Source organism: Gavialis gangeticus, unplaced genomic scaffold, assembly GCF_001723915.1.
Source record: "Gavialis gangeticus isolate Ggan-Ray unplaced genomic scaffold, GavGan_comp1, whole genome shotgun sequence".
Taxonomy (NCBI): Eukaryota; Metazoa; Chordata; order Crocodylia; family Gavialidae; genus Gavialis; species Gavialis gangeticus.
Window position 1 is genome coordinate 32,209,161 of NW_017728996.1, and position 19,298 is coordinate 32,228,458.

The 19,298-nt window shown below is 43.1% G+C and overlaps 1 protein-coding gene across 2 annotated transcripts in view; it reads right to left on the bottom strand.

Annotated features, from left to right (window-relative positions):
• Window positions 1-455: 455 nt before the first annotated feature.
• NEDD4 (neural precursor cell expressed, developmentally down-regulated 4, E3 ubiquitin protein ligase) overlaps window positions 456-19,298 on the bottom strand; it is a 154,038-nt gene continuing 135,195 nt past the window's right edge. For both annotated transcript variants that reach the window (XM_019504263.1, XM_019504262.1), the window contains 8 exons: window positions 11,824-11,919; window positions 10,435-10,508; window positions 10,192-10,252; window positions 8,248-8,307; window positions 8,059-8,166; window positions 7,375-7,471; window positions 2,325-2,397; window positions 456-2,232 (listed from right to left, as the gene is read on the bottom strand). In XM_019504263.1, coding sequence (XP_019359808.1) covers window positions 2,130-2,232; window positions 2,325-2,397; window positions 7,375-7,471; window positions 8,059-8,166; window positions 8,248-8,307; window positions 10,192-10,252; window positions 10,435-10,508; window positions 11,824-11,919 — 672 coding nt within the window. In that variant the 3' untranslated portion in view covers window positions 456-2,129. The remainder of the gene's footprint in view (window positions 2,233-2,324; window positions 2,398-7,374; window positions 7,472-8,058; window positions 8,167-8,247; window positions 8,308-10,191; window positions 10,253-10,434; window positions 10,509-11,823; window positions 11,920-19,298) is intronic.

Consider the following 19,298-nt stretch of genomic DNA (forward strand, 5'->3'; position numbering starts at 1 on the left):
AGCACCTGGTCTGTTTCCAACATGGAAAAAAGTAAGTATCAAATGCTCTAAGTTTAGGTTATTGCCATTTTTGCATTAATCTCAAATATAAAAGTTTAACACTACCATAATGAAAACTTTAAAATTGGAGGCCATGGCTGCTTCCAAACAACATACATTGCAACTTTCAAGAAGCTGAAAACAGATTATGTTCTTTTTATGTCACCAAAAATGGCAAGCCAATCCAGGCCAATGGCCTGCCTATTCTAGTCCTTTTGTAGATACAATACATTTTGGGGATGAGGAGGACAGTTAAATCACTGCAGAACTCTGTTTCAACAAATGGGACTATGGGATCTCTAAAATAGCTAGTGTACTAACTAATAGTGTACTGCAGTGCCTTAACACACTTACGTGGATTACCACATGCTTCTGTAAGTATTGTGACTTGGATTTGAATTACACGCATCACTATCTTTATTAGAACAATTATTTTACTGCTTCAAGATGTGAATGTTTCATAAAATATGCAACGAATAATGCTACATTTAAATCTATACAGATTTGCTGTTGTATCATTCCAAGTTTTACAAAGATGTACGTAGATTCAGATTTTGTATAAGTTACCTTTATTTACATGTAATGCTCTCAGCATTAAAGACCTATTCAAAGAATAAAACAAAGTAGGATTTTAAATATCCATTAAGACCCATTATATTTGTTACACAATTTACATGTCTTTACAGAGATGTGCTACACTTTGTTTTTGCATATTTATAAAAACTATCTAAATAGAAGTTTGCTGGGCAAAAGCTATATACCATAATTTCCTCAGATTTCCTCCTTGGTAATAAATTGTTCAAAAGGAAAGGAAGCCAGGGCATGTAGACTTCTATATTTTTCAGAATAGAGTTTGAAATTCATTTTAACCAGCACTTAATCAAAATAGCCAGGGCTAACATTGATAACAAAATAATCACATTTACAAAAGACATCACGCTTTATATTTATGAAGAACTGATCTACAATAAATTGCACATTGTTGGCTATGACTTTGGTTATACATTAACAAATTTGGTTTCTAGACTAACAGTAAAGAAATAAAAAATATAAAAATGCAGCTATAGGAACTAGCATAATCTGTAAACATATTATAGGGCCAAATTCTGCCCTGGATACATGTGCACAGTTTTCATTGATGTCAGAGAAGTCTGCACAGATCAGATTGCTGAATTTGGCCCATAAAACCCTGTAAACATGTTATTATTCTGTTGTGCAATACTGCGAGAATGAATAAAGGCATCTAAATCCCAAATTAACTAATACTCTGTGGCATTCATACAAATTCTGATTTAAGATTTACTTTGCTGCAAAAGTCTTAACTGAAAATATCATTGTTAAACTATATGTTTATCAAAAATGCGACAGACACCCAGGAAACCAATGCCATTATATTAAAAAAAACCAGACAAAGATTATCATGTCTTATAACTATTCAGAAGCATGCTGCTTGTGTCTCATATAAAACTCCTGGTTTTGTCAAACTGTATTTCAATAAAACCAAGTTAGAAAGATAAAAAATTAACTTTATAATGAGCATGTCAACATTCTGCAAGCTGACAGCAACTAGGAAACACAAACACTTTCCACTGTTTTACCCAGTATGCTGAATAGTAAGGTGCTTTGGGCAGATCTGTAATAAACAGCCTGAAGCAGCACAGAATATATTGCAATACACTAAATACTCCTTATACTATTTAACCCCTTCAGTTACTACTCTTAGACCAGCAAGTTTTAAATTTACACTTTTTCTTCACAGTTTCACTTCAGTAGTTACTGTAGGACAATCTGGTGAATACTGTAGAAGGGCCACCTGCTAAAATATATTTAACTGAGCCTGAGGTGGTATTAGCTTATCCAAAGTACATACTGTAGCCACTAACAAGTTTTATAGAACTATGGAAGTGACAAAATGTGCTTTAAAAATAGGGAATTTTTTCAACACGAATTTGATAAATGATAGTTTGAAAGTTCAATAGCCAAATAACTGAATACAATAGTAGCTCCCTTTTAATCTTAATTTGGTTTGTAAACCCTTAGAAAGAAACGTCAGAAAGTTAATTCAAACATACACTGTTTCTATTTGTGGCCTAATCGACTCCATCAAAACCCTGAGTATTTTCAATTGCTAAGAGGAGTTTTTCCCATAAGTCTTCAAATGAGTCATATGGAGGCAAATCCAAGCGATTAAAGCTGGAAAACAGAATAAAACCATTAGGTTTCTTTTAAAGAGCTTTACTTGTTTCAGCACATGAAAAGTCTATATAAATTAAATGATGATTTACCAAGTATGAGCTCTTGGCAGTTTTTCAGGGGTGCCCCACTGTTCAATTGTAAACAACTGTGGTCCATTTGAACCTACAAGAAAGCAGCAATAATTTAAATCTCACGTCCTTCTGCTTAAGGTGCCCTGCCTTCATACTGCAGTTGTATCTTTTTGAGATTTAAACATATCCAGCAGATAACTCTTATTTTGGAGTAGAATGTCTAATAGAATTTGAAGCTACATACTGGACTCAAATGTAGTATATATTTCATAAGTCAGTGATCCCATGAATCTGAATTTTCAAAACAGTTCTAAACATACACTTCGAGATATTTCATCCCTCTGATACTGAAGTGCAAGGATGCATATAGAATTACATGAGATAAGGGTGTAAGGGATATTGAGGGGGTCACCCAAACCAACCCCCTACCCCAGGCAGGATCATCTATTTAAAGAAGACATGGACAAACCATGGTTCACGAGCCACATGCATCTCCTTGGGCATTTCAAACACAGCTCCTCAAGTCAGCTATTAAACAACAGGTTACTGTGCACAGCACCCGACTCTGAAGAACACACATCTTGCAAGTTCTAGGTCAGTGGTCTCCAACCTTTTTAGGTTGGATATCACTTTTGGAATTTAAAAGGAAGTGAAGATCTATCCCCCACCCTCCTCTACCCAGCAGGTAAGTCTGTGGGGAAGGGAGTGGGGAGGGGAAAGGCAGCGGGGGGAGTGAGGCAGATTGAGGACCCAGCCCTAGCCCCACTCCCTCCCTCACCACTGGGGCTGGATCTCCCCCCCCCCACCCCCAGAATGGCAGGGAGGTAGGAAATGGGGCAGGCCCTGCACAGCTGTCACAGGGCGGGGCACAGAGCCCTGAGTGGCTCATCTGGGGGTGCGGGGAGGGGGGAGCCGTACAGCCTGGGAGGGCATGTGCCACCAGATCTGCTGATGGGGCACGGCAAGCTGCGTTCTGGGGCCAGGGTGGTGCCGGCTCTTTCTGGTTGGGCTGCAGCAGCGGTGGTGCTGAGAGCGAGGCCACAGAGGTGGGAGGGTAGCACCCCCAGTTGCTGCTCCCAATGCTGTCACTGTCTGCCACTGGCACAAGTGCAGACAAGGCCCGACAAGAACAGCCCAGTGCAGCTTTCCAGCCCGCAGCTGCAGCCCAGACAGGAAGAGCTAGCACTGCCCCGGCCCCCGAGTGCAGCCTGCCCTGCCCCATTGACAGATCCGAGGGCATGCACCTCCTTCCCCCCTGTGGCCTCCTGGGCTGTGCGCCCCCCTTCCTGTGTCCCCTGGATGACCTGCTCACAGCTCCATCCCCTGCCCCGTGCTGGCTGTGCAGCGCCTGCCCCTGTGGCGCTGCCCCACATTTGGAGGAGGGGCATGTGCCCCCCTGATTTGTGCACAGCAGAGGCAGCTACCGCTATGGGCTGGGCTTTGTGCCCTGAGACTCGCTGCACGTGACCCCCAAGACTCTGCCCATTCCCTCCCCTACCGACTTGCTGGGCTGGAGGGGGAGAGAAAGGAGGGTGCGCATGCATACATGCAAAATGCCTCCACATGCCATGCTTTGGCATGTGTGCCAGGGTTGCCTACTCCTGTTATAGAGGCTAAAGCGCTCATCCTAAACATTAACCACTGAATGAAGTTACTGAGCATTCCAAGGTCTAGAGCAGAAGTGGACAAAGTCTGGCCCACGGGCCAGCAGTGGACTCCATTTCCCAGCAGCCCCTGCCTGCATGGCTGAGACCAGTCTCCATGGCAACACTAGCCACACCTGTGCTGTGCCAGCGCAAGGCTGGGGTTGCCATGGAGACTGGTCCCAGCTGTGGTGGCAGGGTGTGCAGCAGGGCAGGGCTCTGAACAGGGGTGCACAGGCGGCAGATCACGTCTGTGCCCCTGCTCCAAACCAAGCTGTCACCACTGCATGGAGCCGGGGCAGAGCTGCAATCCGCTGCCTGCTTGCCCTGTCTGGACCATGGAGGCTGTAGATCGCAGCTCTGCCCTGGCTCTGGACCAAGCTGCCCCTGCTGCAAGATTCCAGCGGCTCCGGAGCAGCTCTCTGCTCTACCCTGCCTGTGTGGCTGGGGCCAGTCTCCATGGCAAGCCCAGCCTTGCCTTATCATGGCACAGCTGCAGCTGGGGTCTCCATGGAGACTGGCCCCAGCCACGCAGGCAGGGTCTGCTGGGAAATGGAGTCTGGCTGCTGGCTGGATCCACCACTTTGCCCACTCTTGGTCTAGAGCAATGGTGTTCAGGGTTTTGGCCTTGTGGGCCAAATGAATGGCACAGGGCTCCAGCTCCTAGGACCTCATGCTGCCCCCATCCACCCAGGATCTGGCTCTGGAGGCCCTTGCACTGCCTCTGCCTTGTGTCACCCTGTGCACCTGATCTAATGCTCAGGGTAATGGCCTGCAGCTGCCCCTGCAAGCCAGGTGTCATGGCACCAGGAGCTAGATCTGACCCATAGGCCAGAGGTCTAGCAGGGGTCCAGCACCTCTGTCTAGCAAAATACTCTCCTCTGAATGTGACAAAATGTTTTGAATACAAACTTTCTTTCTGTTATGGAAGGATCTTCCTCTTCAAGATTTTTTCTTTACCACAGATCTTTAAATGAGGCAGACTAGACTGGCTAAATTTTGAAAGGCAAGGTTAGGGATGGTATCTTTTAAGTGGGAGAGATCTGAGACAAGTTTCTGGGCACAAGGATCACTTCTGAGTTCCAAGAAAGAAGCAGACTTGAATTCTGACAGTAACTGATGCCAGACTTAAAAGGTCATTTTTCAATCTACAGACCACATACAAGGTGGTCAGACGCACCTGGAAACAAGTTTTCTGTCCAAGTCAGTGTGATCCTTGCCTTTCCAGCTTGCTTTAGGAAAATGAGTTTTACATGTTGCATTTATGGGGATGTGGGGGTCTCCACATGTTGCAACTGAAAGAATCCATATTAAGTTTTGCAAATCCAAACTTGCATATGAAAAAGTTTCTGGTTGTAAAGCAATTTTGAAACCTGAATTAAGAGGATGCCAATTAAGTGTTACCCCCATGAATCTGCAAGCAAACAGCTCTAGTTCCTCTGCTGCTGCCAGCCTTGTTAAGCAACAGCTAAGACTTTTACAGACACCATTCATAACCCTGACGAGAAAGTAAAACTCTAGAATCATTGCATTTTTATGCTGCTACTATTAAAGAAAAAACAGATGCTTAGTGGAGTGTATAACTGAAAGATAGGTAAAGCAGAAAAATAGTTATTTCTTCTGCCAGCAGATCCTGCAAAAGAGTAAGAGAAAAAAAGATTTTTCTCTTTTAGTAGGTAGGTAAAGTTTGAAATTTAATTATATAACTTATTATCTGGAGGCTGATAAGAGGTGAATTTCAAGCACATTCCAAAGATGACACTACCTGTTTAGTATCCCTATTCTCAATTGTGTGTACCCGCTTTCTTCCTGGACCACTGAGGACCTAAGCTGCCTGTGTAACCACTTTTATGGGCAGGAATTCCTTTATCAGCCACTGGAATGGGGGTAGGCTCAGACATGGGAAAGGTTCTAGAGAGACATTTCAAAAAGACCATTAGGACAGTAAACGCAGTAGGATCCTGGCAATAGCAAAAATCCACTTGGAGGGAGCAGTAGAAAATTGCCCGATGTTGGGGAGTGGATCACTGCAGTTGTCTACATGCAAACAACAGAAACTGGGATGTCACAGTTGACATTCAGGAGTCAAGGAGAAAAGGATTCTGGTAACCCCAAAGCTGATGACCCAAGCATTAAAAGGACATAAAAGAAATTTTGTGAGATTGGACAGCTAACCATGGAAGCCTCTGGAGAAACTAAAAATGGGCAGAACTACAGAAGGTGAGATTCACATGCTAAATTTTGAACAAAGAGAAATAAGAAGCCTCCTGTAATCTCTGTCCCTTCCCCTTTGCACATATGGCAGAGTTCTAGTCTCAACATAGCTGTAAGATTGATTCTTTCACTGCTTTTTATACAAGCTGAAATTCTGAGATTGCCGAGGTGCAGGTACAGAAGCAGACATGTATGGCTCAGTGCTCCACTCAGCACTTGCTGTATACTTAGAACTTGCAAGTCACTTCTGAGCAGAAGCAATTAGCATATGTGCAATGCTGCACTGAAGTGTGGCCAAACTGATCCTGGGTCTGGACTCCGCAGGTACAGAGCTAGCTTTAGTATCTCTACACAGTGCTGCCTTGTACCACAGAGACACGCCTACATTTCTCACCAGGAAACTATATTTGAACCATATGGATGGCTCCTCATCCATTTGACTCTTGTCTTACGAATGATCTGGCTAATACGTTTTATCCTCAACAAGTGTTTGGCCAATTTTTCAGGACCTGCCAGGTATTAAACAGTTTTTTTTAATAAGCTGCAGAAAAGTAGAATCAATTGTGGTATCTACAGAACATGGAGCAATATTCCATGCTTATGACACTTCTAACTTTGCTACTCATTAGCTGCTGCTAAACTGGCTGAACATATATTTTCATAATTCTTTTAAACTGAAAAGTGATAGGTCCATGCTTAAAATTAATTAGTAAGGATCATGACATTTTCCAGATCAATTTTCTTTTCAGTTCATCAATCTACTTCAGGAGTGTCAAAGATGCAGCCTGTGGGTTGAATCCAGCCCATGGAGCCCCACCACTCAGCCCCCTGTGATCTCCCTGGGTCTGAGTTATGCCACACAGTGCATGCTAGACCAGCCCCATGTACAATGCCTGGGACGCACGCTACAGGTGGCATCTGCTTCAAAAGCTACACTGCATGTGGTACCCACTCCGGCTGGTCTGGGACTGCACTGCACAAGGAATCTATCCTGAAATCAGATGCACTGTGTGCAGTACGGGTCATGGACCAGCTAAAACAGGCATCACATGTAATGTGGATTCTGCAGCATGTGTGCTGGATCTGGCACGGAGGGGCAGGTCCATCTGCCTGATCTGACTCCATGGACCAGCCCTTGGCCCCCACAGGTCCAGACAAATTTGACACCCTGCCCTATTTCATTTTAGTGATATGGTACTATAAGTACTTACCATATAATTCAGCAAATCCATTCATAGGTACACGGGATGTACCAGTGACAAACTGAAGTAATCGTATTCGCTTTTCAGAATCCATCATCAACACTGCCTATATAGAGTAATAATTATAATTAAAACTTCAGTCAAAAGAGTATAATATTATCATCTTAAACTGATATAGTACGAATAACATTATGTGATAGTGGTTTAGAACTAAAAGGATTCTATCTTCATATCTTTCACAAGAAGTCTAAATCTATTTCCTTGCACACTGCTAAAACCTGAGAAGGCTACACATTCTGACTGATTGTTTTCGCTTCCAATTCTTCTGTGGCACAGCAACAAGAACAGTGTTACTAGTTTAGCAGGCAGTTAAAATACAGCCCACCCAGATTTGGCTTCTACTTTCTTTGAAGTTGGTTGAGGTTACAGACTAGCAGACAGAAGCCTATAACCTATTAAATAGAAGAATTTAAACACCTCTTTGCATAACCATGTCAAAGGGAGCTACAGTGAATATTTTTAACCCTAGATATTTATTTCTGAACAAGAGAAGTTATTTTATTATAATCTTGAACTAGCTTTTCAATGGACAAAAATTAAACAGGTTATTAAAACTCTTGATACATGAGAACAGCTGATCAATGTTTTAAAGCTTGTTTAATTTGCATAAACAGAAAATTAGATCTTTGTTACCTTCCAAAACCACTGTATAACTTGGTGATTTATGCTGTAACCATTTTTGTATTTTGTATGTAGTTTCCAGTCAGCCACATCCACATCTCCTAGTCCACACATTAATAACTACCAAAAAGAAATGCCAAAATGTAAGTCAATCAAATATGGTTACAACATAATGTGTTTCCATTTCCAAAAGACACTTACCTCTAATTCATTTTCATCAAAAATTTTAATTAGGTCCTGTGGTATCAGTTCAAAAAATCCCTAAAAGAAATAGAAAAAAAGTGTCTTAAAACCAAGTAATGGTGTTTTAGACTTCTTTTTAAACTAAGACCTAGATGCACATACTTTGGGAATTAGAGCCAAGATGTTGCTCTAAATACAGGACTTTTTGACACATCTGTGCCACAATTTTGTGGCAAGTTATGTTTGATTACATTCTACAAGTTTAGGGGGTCAAAGTAGCTGAACCATTATTATTAGTTTTGACCAGATTTTATTTGCAAAACACCACTCATATATTGCATTAATGCAGAACTTTAATTTCTTCATGAAGTTCAGGGTTATTTATTTATTTATTTATTTTTTAACAGAGAGAACTAACTTCTTCCCTTTTGCTACATGAAATCCTCCTGTCCTGGTAAATACAGCAAAATTGCTTACACGTTAAAAGACAAGTACATCTTTTTACTAACTTGGTAATGCAGTTAAAAAAAAGATCAGGAAAGTCAACAAAATATGACCAATTTATTCTTCTTCAACAATAAGGTTTTCTGTGAAACCCTGAACCAATTATTACTGAGCGTCATATACTTAAAAATATTTGCAGAAAAGAGTAGAAAATTAGTCCTAGTAAACTTAATGTGATTTATTGTTCAGTAATTTAAAATGTATAAACTGATTTCAGGGTTGATACAAAATGTACTACAGCTAGTACAGTTCACCAGGATTTAGCAGTAACTAAATTTTCAGCATAAGTTGAGATAGCAAGGTACATTTATAATAAAAATGCTGCTACCAGTTGCAGAATATTGGTACATAGATTCATAGATTAAGGGTCGGAAGGGACCTAGTAGATCTTCTAGCCCGACCCCCCGCCAGGGCGGGAGAACAACAAAAAACCCCAGAAAGAGAAACGGGACTCAAATGAGTCCAGCCAGGTAGGCATCCAGCCTCTTCTTAAAGACCCCCAGGGTAGGGGCCAGCACCACTTCCCTTGGAAGTTGGTTCCAGCTCCTAGCCGCCCTAACTGTGAAGTAGTTTTTGCGGATGTCCAATCTATACCTCCTCTCCATCAACTTGTGCCCATTACTCCTTGTTATGCCAGCGGGCGCTAGGGGAAACAGCGTCTCCCCCAAACCCTTCTGGTCCCCCCTAGTGAGTCTATAGACGGTCACCAGGTCCCCCCTCAGCCTTCTCTTGTGGAGGCTGAATAGGTTCAGGTCCCGCAGTCTCTCACTGTAGGGTCTGCCCTGTTGTCCCCGGATCATGCGGGTGGCCCTCCTCTGGACCCTCTCCATATTGTCCACATCCCTCTTGAAATGGGGCGCACAGAACTGGACACAATACTCCAGCTGTGGCCTGACCAGCGTCGCGTAGAGGGGGAGGATCACCTCCTTGGCTCTACTCGAGATGCACCTGTGGATGCACGACAAGGTCCGGTTAGCCCTGCCAACCATGGCCTCGCATTGTCGGCCCATGTTCATCTTGGAGTCAATAATGACTCCAAGATCTCTTTCTGCCTCCGTGCTCTCGAGTAGGGAGTTCCCCATTGTGTAAGTGTGCTGCTGGTTCCTACTGCCCAAGTGCAGCACCCTGCACTTGTCCGTATTAAAACGCATCCTGTTCCTGTTAGCCCACCCCTGTAACCTATCCAGATCCCTCTGCAATCTCTCCCTCCCTGCTAGCGTGCTCACCTCCCCCCAAATTTTGGTGTCATCAGTGAATTTAAACAGGTTACTATCCACCCCATCAATGGTACACCATTGAAAGATTCACAAATCTGACACCATGGGCAACATCAGGCTAACTTTTTCGCTGCTAGATCCCTAGTCTATGGGATCTTTATGAGGATGCTTTCTGAAAGGTCTATCCTAATATTAGGTGCAACAAATTTTAAAAATAGTATGTGTATTTAAAAATGAATACCTCCTTAAAGGCAGCCATTTGTTTCTGGACTCTGCTCACAAACCTCCATTGAATTACAAGGCTGCAAAAAACAAAAACAAACAAACAAACAAAAAAATCAAAAATTTATATTTAAAATACATGTAATGCATACACATTCTAATTCTAATTCACTGAAAGGATCAGTGAAGGAAAACAAAGACATGGTATTTAGAGAGACTACAATAAAGTGAGATACCCAGGACAAAATGTCCAGTTACTTACTGAATATAGTCTCGCTTGTTCTTGTTGGTAACTACTATTTCTGATCCACCACTTTTCAAATCATGTTGATGAGTCTAAAGAAGATATACTGAATTATATGAAGTACATACTTAACAGAATTCAAGAATAAACATTAGATCAGGTGTTGGCAAGGGGGTAAGGTCCTAGGGGGTACGCGTGGGTGGGTGGGGATGGAGCACCGCATCCACCACCCTGCGCCATCATCTCCCAATAACAGGGCTGGGGGGGAGCACACACAGAAGCCATTGCCGCCACCCACCACCCTGTGCTGTTGCTGTGTCTGGCCATGCGCCACTCTGCACCACCGCCCTGCATCCAGCTGCCAGGGTACACTTATTAAAAAAAAGGTTGAAAACCCCTGCATTAGATGATATAGTAAACTCTTCAAGACTGGAGAATCCCAAAAGTGCGACAAATGAAACTAGTTTCACAAGAGACCACTTGAAATAGTTGTGTATTTTTGGTTGGGGGGGGGAGGAGGGGGGAAGGTTGCATTTAGGTGGTGACAAACTACAATGTCAAAACTCAGTTATTTCTGACTCAACAACAGTAAATCACTTCAACATCTTTGCACAAGTTTAGAGTAATATTGTATATTATTTTGTCCTAACTTCACTATCTATGCTTCCAGTGACTCAGCTTCTTTTGTGAGAGGTCTTGGAAAAAAACACTTACAAAACAACTACAGTGGTTTTAGTGAACAGTGGTTTGACACACATTTGTTACACAATGGCAGTTTTATACTGGAACTTCAGTATAAAACTGCAATTTGGCTTTCAATCCGTAATGCATCTATTTTTTTTCCCCTCTAAGGGCCATCTTAACTGCTTTAAGGACTAGCCCACACAGAAACAGAGCTACCACCATTCTTATAGTTGGCTGACCACTGTAAACTGGGATTTTTATGCAAGACCAGTGTTGGACCCATGCTATCAAAAATCAGAGAATAACTGCATTTTAGAATACTTCAGTCTGCAGAAGATTTCACTACAAATGCCACATTTTAAAAAGGTAGCAGCTAGTCAGACAAAAGCGTAAGTTATTATATCTAAAGCTTGCAAAAAGTTATATGGACATTTTATGTACCAGGACTAGTGCCCTTCCTGAATAGTAAAACACTGATGCAGGGGATTAATTAGATTTAAAAGAAACTGATTTAAAACAAGTATTCCTCAGTAACTTCTCAAATCACAATATTAACAAAATATTAAAAGAAAATGTATCATCCAAGCAAGAGGTAAGAGGAACAAACCAAGAATTCAAAAGTGCATACTTAATTACTATACGATCTTGTAAAATAAGAAAGAGCACGGTTTCCTAGGATAAGTGCCTTATTTCATGTACACCATTTTACAGCAATATACAAACCTGTCCAAATAGTTCTTCATCAACCATAAACCTGAGGTCCAATTCTGCCGGGTCATTTTCAAGAATCCATTTCAAAGAATTGTAATATTCACTGTCCTAAAAATGATAATTGCAAGCTAATGATTGAGAACAGAAGGATTATTTTAAATAGACAGTAAACAAACCCAATTTTAGTGAAGGCCTGGAAGTCTATATTCAGTAAATACTTTTTGTAAGAGTAACTACTTATAGCAAGAATTTCTTAGAGTGATATCTTATATTGGACCAATGGTATAGTTGGGATAAAGTTAAACAAGCTTTCGAATGAAAGACAGTCTTTATCAGGTCTGAGCAGTAAAAGCCAGCATAACACAATAAAAAACAGTTGTAAGAAAGGGAAGAGATATTTGGAGGGGTGGCAGACATAACACTAGAGAAGAAAAGCAGCTGATTACCAGGAGATCAAGGCCTATCAAAAAGGGAAGAGGGAAGAATGTATAGGAAGAATTCAGGAATCAGGTAGGTTATGATGTGCTAAAAAACAAGTATCAGCATTAAGTTGTTAGAGTCCTTAGTGACCGACCAGCATATGAATTTTTGTTCCGAAGTTTGCCTTTTAGAGGTGTTGTGTGGTTTTCCCTTGAACATGAAGACAGTAAGGTCAGAGAGTAAGTTTTCTTGGAAAAATGTGCTCTTATTGGTGTACGTGCATCTGTCCTTCATATTTTTTCTGTGAGAGTTCATTCTGGTGCACAGTTGCTATTTAGTTTCCCTACACAGTAGTCATGAGGGCATTTGGTACACTGAATCAGATATATCACATTTGGGGAAAGACATATGTAGGAACCACAGATTCTGATGGTTTTTGTTATGGGGGAGTAGACTAGTAGCAGGAGATGTGTTGACAAGTTAAGCATTTCTTCCTAAGGCAAGGCTGTGTCCCACTTGATGTCTGTTGGACAGTAGGGAATTTGCCAGATTAAAGGATTGTTTAGCCAGGAGTAGAGGGGCTGGGAATATTTTTCTCTAGGTCTGCTCTGTTGAGTGTAAACTTTACAACAGATACTTCCTTCAGAATTGAATACTATGAAAATAAATTTGAGTACTATGAAAGTAAGGTACAACTCACTGTTTCTTGGAAGGCACGACTATCAGTGAAGTATTCCAAACAAAACAGTGTGAAATTTTGAAATTAAAAGAAAAAAAGTGCTTTGACCTATTTTTCATTTTGTTTCATGCAATATGAATGTCTCCACATATTTCCTGATGCTGAGATTTTCCTCCATTTTCTTTAACAACTGCTCTCACAGGCCAAAACAAACTGGATGGTACTACTCCCCCTTCTTGGAAATGTCAACACTGTTCCTTATTCATCAGCAGGATAGAGTTACAACCATCACAAGTTAGTCCTTCCCTATAGAGCAGGAATAGGCAATTATTTGGGCTGGAGGGCTACTTAAAGAGTTTTGGTGAGCTGTTGAGGGCTGTGGAGATGCCAGTTGATACTATCCAGCCTGCCAGCTGCCACCCAAGCCCAAGGAGGGAGGGCTCTGCACTGTGTCACTCCACTCTGCCGCAGCTGAGAACAGGCCACACCACGCAGCATGTAGACTCCTCTGCCCCTCCCTCCCTCCCTTCCCTGCTTGCATCCAACCCCCGTCCCACCCCGTCCGGCTTCCTGCTGGCGTTGTGCAGTCCTGGCACAGCAGCCGCTGGCAGCTGGGCCTATGCAGGATGGGGTGCGATGCAGCGTTCCAAGTAGCTCTCCTGCTCACCTGCTGTGATGAGCTACTGCAGCTGTGCTGCACCAGGAAAAGCAAAGGCACAGAGCTGGCTGCCCCACCACTGCAGTGGGTCATTGCAGTCAGCAGGTGGGACAGCTACTTGATGCGCTACATTGCACCCTGTTGTGTGTGGGTCTGACTGCTGGTAGCTCCATTGCCAGGACTGAACAGCCACAGAATCAACAGAAAGCTGGGCAGAGGTGGGGATGGATGTAGGGCAGGGGGAGGGAGGGGTGGAGGAGTCAGCACACTGTGTGGTCTGGCCCGGGCTGCGGCAGAGTGGAGCGCCATGGGGTGCAGCCTTCCCTCAGACTCATGGCAGCAGCTGATGGGCTTGGTGGAATCAACTGGCAGGCTGGATACACTCCACAGACCATATTTTGCCCACCCCTGCTAGAGGAATCATGTTCAAAGCAGCATTATAGCATTGAGGAAGCATTAAACAAACTGATACCTCCACAAAACCATCACGTGCAGATGCAACTGTATTCTCTAAAATGTTAGAGTGCATGGGCTAACTGTTTTTATTCTTCCTGCTTTTATTTCTCCTCCAGCCACACCTGCTGCAGTAGAGCTTTTCAAACCACTTGCAAAAAGTTACACTGACATTTAAGACTGATATGCAAACTACGTGTTCTGGTCCAACTTTGATTTTAGAGTCTTTTACTGATATCCTGAGACTACCTTAAGCTTCCTAGAGGAATTAGCATCATATTTTTGTCTGCCTCTTTTCAGAGTAATACCATGACCAGCACCCTTTCTGAGTAATGAAACACTGATGCCGGTGATTAATCAGATTTAAAAGGAGCAGAAAGATTGCAGTGGCATCATGGCTCACTCAAAAATGGGCTAAAAAGTGGGTCTGACCTGATATCTGAATCTTCTATGAAGGTCTATCCAAATCCATTAAAACCTACCACTGGTTCTTTCCAGAGGGAACAGCTTCAGCTTCTCTCTCTAACCTTCTGGGTACTCATTAGAGGACTTGCAGATCAAGCAGCAGACCAGAGGTTTGGTGGTGTAAAGCACAGGGCACTGGAAGTACCAGACATTTGCAGGCAGAGCCACATTACAAAATGGGTAGAACTTAAGTCTGATAATTTCAGACCAGCCATTATTTTTACCAAAGACAGACTCTTGAAAATTCAGGAGTTATCCTGAATATAATAAATCTTTTCCTCTACTTTATTCTAAAAATAATGATCTAATCTCAATTAGCTAAGAAAACCTATCAGCACTAAACTAACACTAATAAATATTTTCTTAAAAACAAGAAAAAATGTGGTGTCTACTTATTAATAGTGCAGAAAATGTATTCTCCAGAATTCCATTCTGCAGCCATGAGAAGAAGGAAGGAATTGAGCGTGGAGTTACAACTGCTTCCCTCTATGTACTGGGCCAGTGGTGCTCATGCTTTTGGCCCTGCAGGCCAGACAAATGGTGTAGGACCAGTTCATGGGTTGGATCAGGCTCTATGCTGCCCCTGCCTGGCCAGGATTGGGCTCCAGGAGCCCCATACTACTCCTGCCAACCTGTGCGCTACCCTGCATGCCCAATCTAACATACAGGGCCCTGGCCCACAGGGCTCCCCACAAATTGGAGAAGCCCCAGGGGCCAGATAAGTGCTGGTGGCTGGATCTGGCCCATGGTCCAGGGATGGAGCACCCCTGTACTAAGCTAGGGGGAATGAGATGCAGATGCAGCCTCAGATGACTCTGTTATTCAAAAGAAGCCAGTCTTATGTGCACTGAATTTGTGTGTCAGTCACTGAAACAAGGAGCCAAAATTAAAAGAGTTTAAAACTGAAGTCCTGAAGCATCTTCAAGGCTTGCACAACCTTGTAGCAAGGCAACAAAACTATAATATCCACAACACTGTATGCAACACCATTATACTTTAGATAAGGAGTGCTCAACCCTTGGCCTGCGGGCCATATCTGGACCTTGGTGCCATGTCATCTGACCTGTAGCGCTCCCCACAAGTCTGAGCACTAAATCAGATGCACGAGTTGCATGAGGGTCCGGGGCCTGAGCTTGGGATGTGTGGCTGGACAGTGCTGGGCCCCCATGCTCAAGCCTGGTGTGCAGGGGCAATGCACGGCCCTATGGCCCAGTCTAGATTGTAGACCAGCCCTGTGCTACTGATCTGGCCTACAAGGATAAAACGTTGATAACCACTAGTTCAGACTCCTAGCAGTGCATTTCTTTTCTGCTGCAACTAGAAAGGGTCTGAGAACGAGGCATATAGTAGATAATTTGGCCTCTGATCTCTAAAGATGGAATCCCAAGTGCATTCAAATTTGAGCCAAGACTTCGTGTTATTACGGAAACAAAAACTTAATGAAGGACAATACTTTTGCACTTTTAGCATTCATTATAAGGGAGGAGTGTTACTTATAAAGGCTCTTAACATCATGGTATGGTAAGATCATATGTTACTTTTAATGACCAAAATGCAAAAAACAGTTGTAGGAGGCAGGAATAAGACAGAAGACCCAATTCTTGGTCCTCTGTAGTAAGAGACAACACCATATTGCCATGTCAAATTAAGCAAGCATCACAATGTTTCGTGCCAATTTTTCATTAAAGGTTAATGGATTTAGCCTTAGATGCAGCTGCCTTTCAGTAGAACTTGGATATTAAGCCACTTAGGCTGCTGACAGACATGAAAAAACAAAAACCCACACTTTACCGGAAGAGGCTGTGCACGTTAGTTTGACCTAGCTCTGAAGCATCTGTATAGATCGCATGCTTCAGCGGGCGTATTTGGTGCCTTTATCTAAATCTAATCTAATGAACTATTAGATAAAAGCACCATAAAAGCCCCACTGAATCCCTGATCTATATAAAGGTTGTGCAAGCCTGGTCCTACTAATGCAATGCCTCTTCTGGGCACGTGCTGGGCTTGGCACAGGGGCACGCCAAGTTTTAAATACCATGTTTTTTTTGGGATATTGGTTGTAGCTGTATTGGTCTAAAGCAGTGGTCACCCACCAGTGGATTTCAATGCACTGGTAGATCTCAGAGCCTCTTGTGGTAGATCTCAGAGCCTCTTGGAGTCTATCTAAGGCTTGCGTGGCGGGGCTGAGTGCTCATGTGCATGCACACATGTGCCCCAGCCCAGCAGGTCTGTCTGTGGGGGAAGGAAGGGGCGGGGGCCCCCACATTGAGGGACAGTGCTGCAGAGGCAGGAGCAGGGGTAAGTTGAGTGGGGCCCAGGCTGGGTGGAACCTACCTGCTGGGGAGGCATGCCCCCAAATAATTTTCTCTCTCTCTGCCTTGATCTGCCCCCCCCCCGACTCCACAGACTTACCTCCTGGGTTGGGGGAGGGTGGCAGCGGCATGCAGTAGATCTTGGGTTGCTTTTAAATGCCAACTGTGATCTACCTAAAAAGGTTGGAGACCACTAGTGTAAAGGCACAGGCAGATAAAACTCTTGGGGTAGAGGCAATATCTTTTATTAGACCAACTAAACAGCTGAATTTGTTTGTTTTTTGGGGGGGGCAAGGGGGTTAAACACATCTGTAAGCAGCCTTTGATGTTTATGAAAATTTTATTCAAACTGTTGTGTTTTAAAAAGCAAGACTGTGAAGACTGAAACTGTATTTTTGTAGATAATGTTAAAAATCTACTGTAAATACAAAAACCCAGTATAATATACAATGGCAGAAGTAATTACATACCACAGATTCCATGTCATGAAGCGTTATTGGTTTTTGAAGCATCATCTTGTAAAAAGGCCGAATAAAAAAGGCTTCAAAGAGAGTGATGAATATTTAAATGTTAGAAGAATGTCAAATCTCATGAAGTCAAAATATTCACAATATTAATCTGCATTATTCTTCAAAACAAATACTAACCATCCAAAAGCTTGCCATGGTAAACAGCCATTCCAGCTACACGACCTATAAATTTGAAGTAAGAGAGATGATCTTCGTTGCACAAGCCAGAATTTGGATTGATCTGCAGAGTATAGTTATCCCTGGAGAAAAGGGAGGAAAAACACACAAGAGATGCGCAATTCTGTACTCCATGAACGACCACTACATCTCATAATATGAAAGAATTAGCTATTATAATAAAGTCACCCTTTGCAGAAAGACCCAAAATTCCTGTTTGGATACATAGGTTGTTAATTTAATACAAAGACATGTTCACCTGGAAGTTTAGTAGAATTGCAATGTTGAAACACTAATAGAAAGTCTAAATGAATGTATTGCTCTACTGAAGTTAATGGCAAAACTCCTATTATTTTAACAGGGTCAGGATTTCGCTGTATTGGGTTTGTAATATCTTCCCTCTTTAAATACTTTCCTTCATCTTTTACTCAAGCATGCATACAAACAAAAGTAAATGTAGAAGAAATGCTCACATGGCTACAAGCTGCCACTCATTTATACAAAGACTGAGTATCATTTCAAGGCTAGACCCTGAAGTGCCTGGGAAACATGACCCAACTGCTGCCTAGTGAGTCACAATTTCAGTCCCCCAAATGAGGTAATGCAGGTGACCTACAGGGCCCTTGAGCATGTTCTCCTGAGTTGTTCTCAGGCTTGGTGTTTCAGCCAAACTTATGAGCCTGTTCTCAGGCTGTATTCTGAAATGGTTACAATGCCTCATCTCTGAGATTTGACATAGGCAGAGCAGCAGTGAGTGGATGCTATAGGCAGTTTGGATAAGCTCTACATATTCATTGTAGACAGCCTTGCAATATAGGGTCATGCTCTCTTGCCAAATGAATAGTACTTCAACACCAAACCTTCAGCAATTACTAATAAAATAAACTAAAATAATTAAATATATTTTTTAAAGTTAGTGTTACAGATGAAATTTGGGTGGCCTTTCCCAGACTCCTCTTACTTTTTGGAACTGTAGTACTTACGTAGCAGAATATTCAAACAATCCATAATAGGGATTAAACATTTCTTTAGAGAGAAGGAAGAACCATTCCCTTGCCACTCCTCCATAATCTAATCCTTTTTCACCATCAAACTCAATCCAGAGTTTTGCTTTAAGGAATTCTGCTCTTTTTACAGCTATAATTCTTCTATAAGAATCTTCAAGGATTGTTGTGCGATGAACTTTCATTTCAAATCTATTTGGAATATCACTCTGAATAGGAATAGGAAAAAAAAAACACACAAAAAAACAAAGCAAGTTGTTACCTGGTTATACAAATGCAATAAGGCACATCAGAAGATGTCTTGCAAGTGTCTTTGGACATGTTGGGCACGTCCAGATGAGCACACACGTGCCTCTTGTCCCACCTCAAACCCCTTTGAGGCGGGGCAAGAGGCACATGCGGGAACGAAAAAGTGTTCCCTGCGCTGCAAGGCGCCGGCAGGACCCAGCAGGGCCCTGCACGTAGTCCTGGCATGCCGTGCCGGGTCCTGCCACCAATAGACCAGCCCAGCTGGGTGGCAGAGGGGCCCCGAGGGCGGCAGATCCTGCCACCAAGGGTCCAGCCCGGCCCAGCAGCAGAGGCCCCAGGACCCCGCATGCAGTCCCCATGTGCTGCACCAGTTCCTGCCAGCAAGGGTCTGGTCCAGCCGGGCGGCAGGTGGTCCCCAGGGCCAGCAGGACCTGTCTGGGCCCGATGTACCATCCCTGTGTGCTGTGCCGGGTCTTGCTGCCATGGCTCAGAGCACCCCACTCCTGCTGCTGCTAAAGGTACGTTATGGGCCCTGGGCAGGAGCCCTCCAGGATGCCTGGG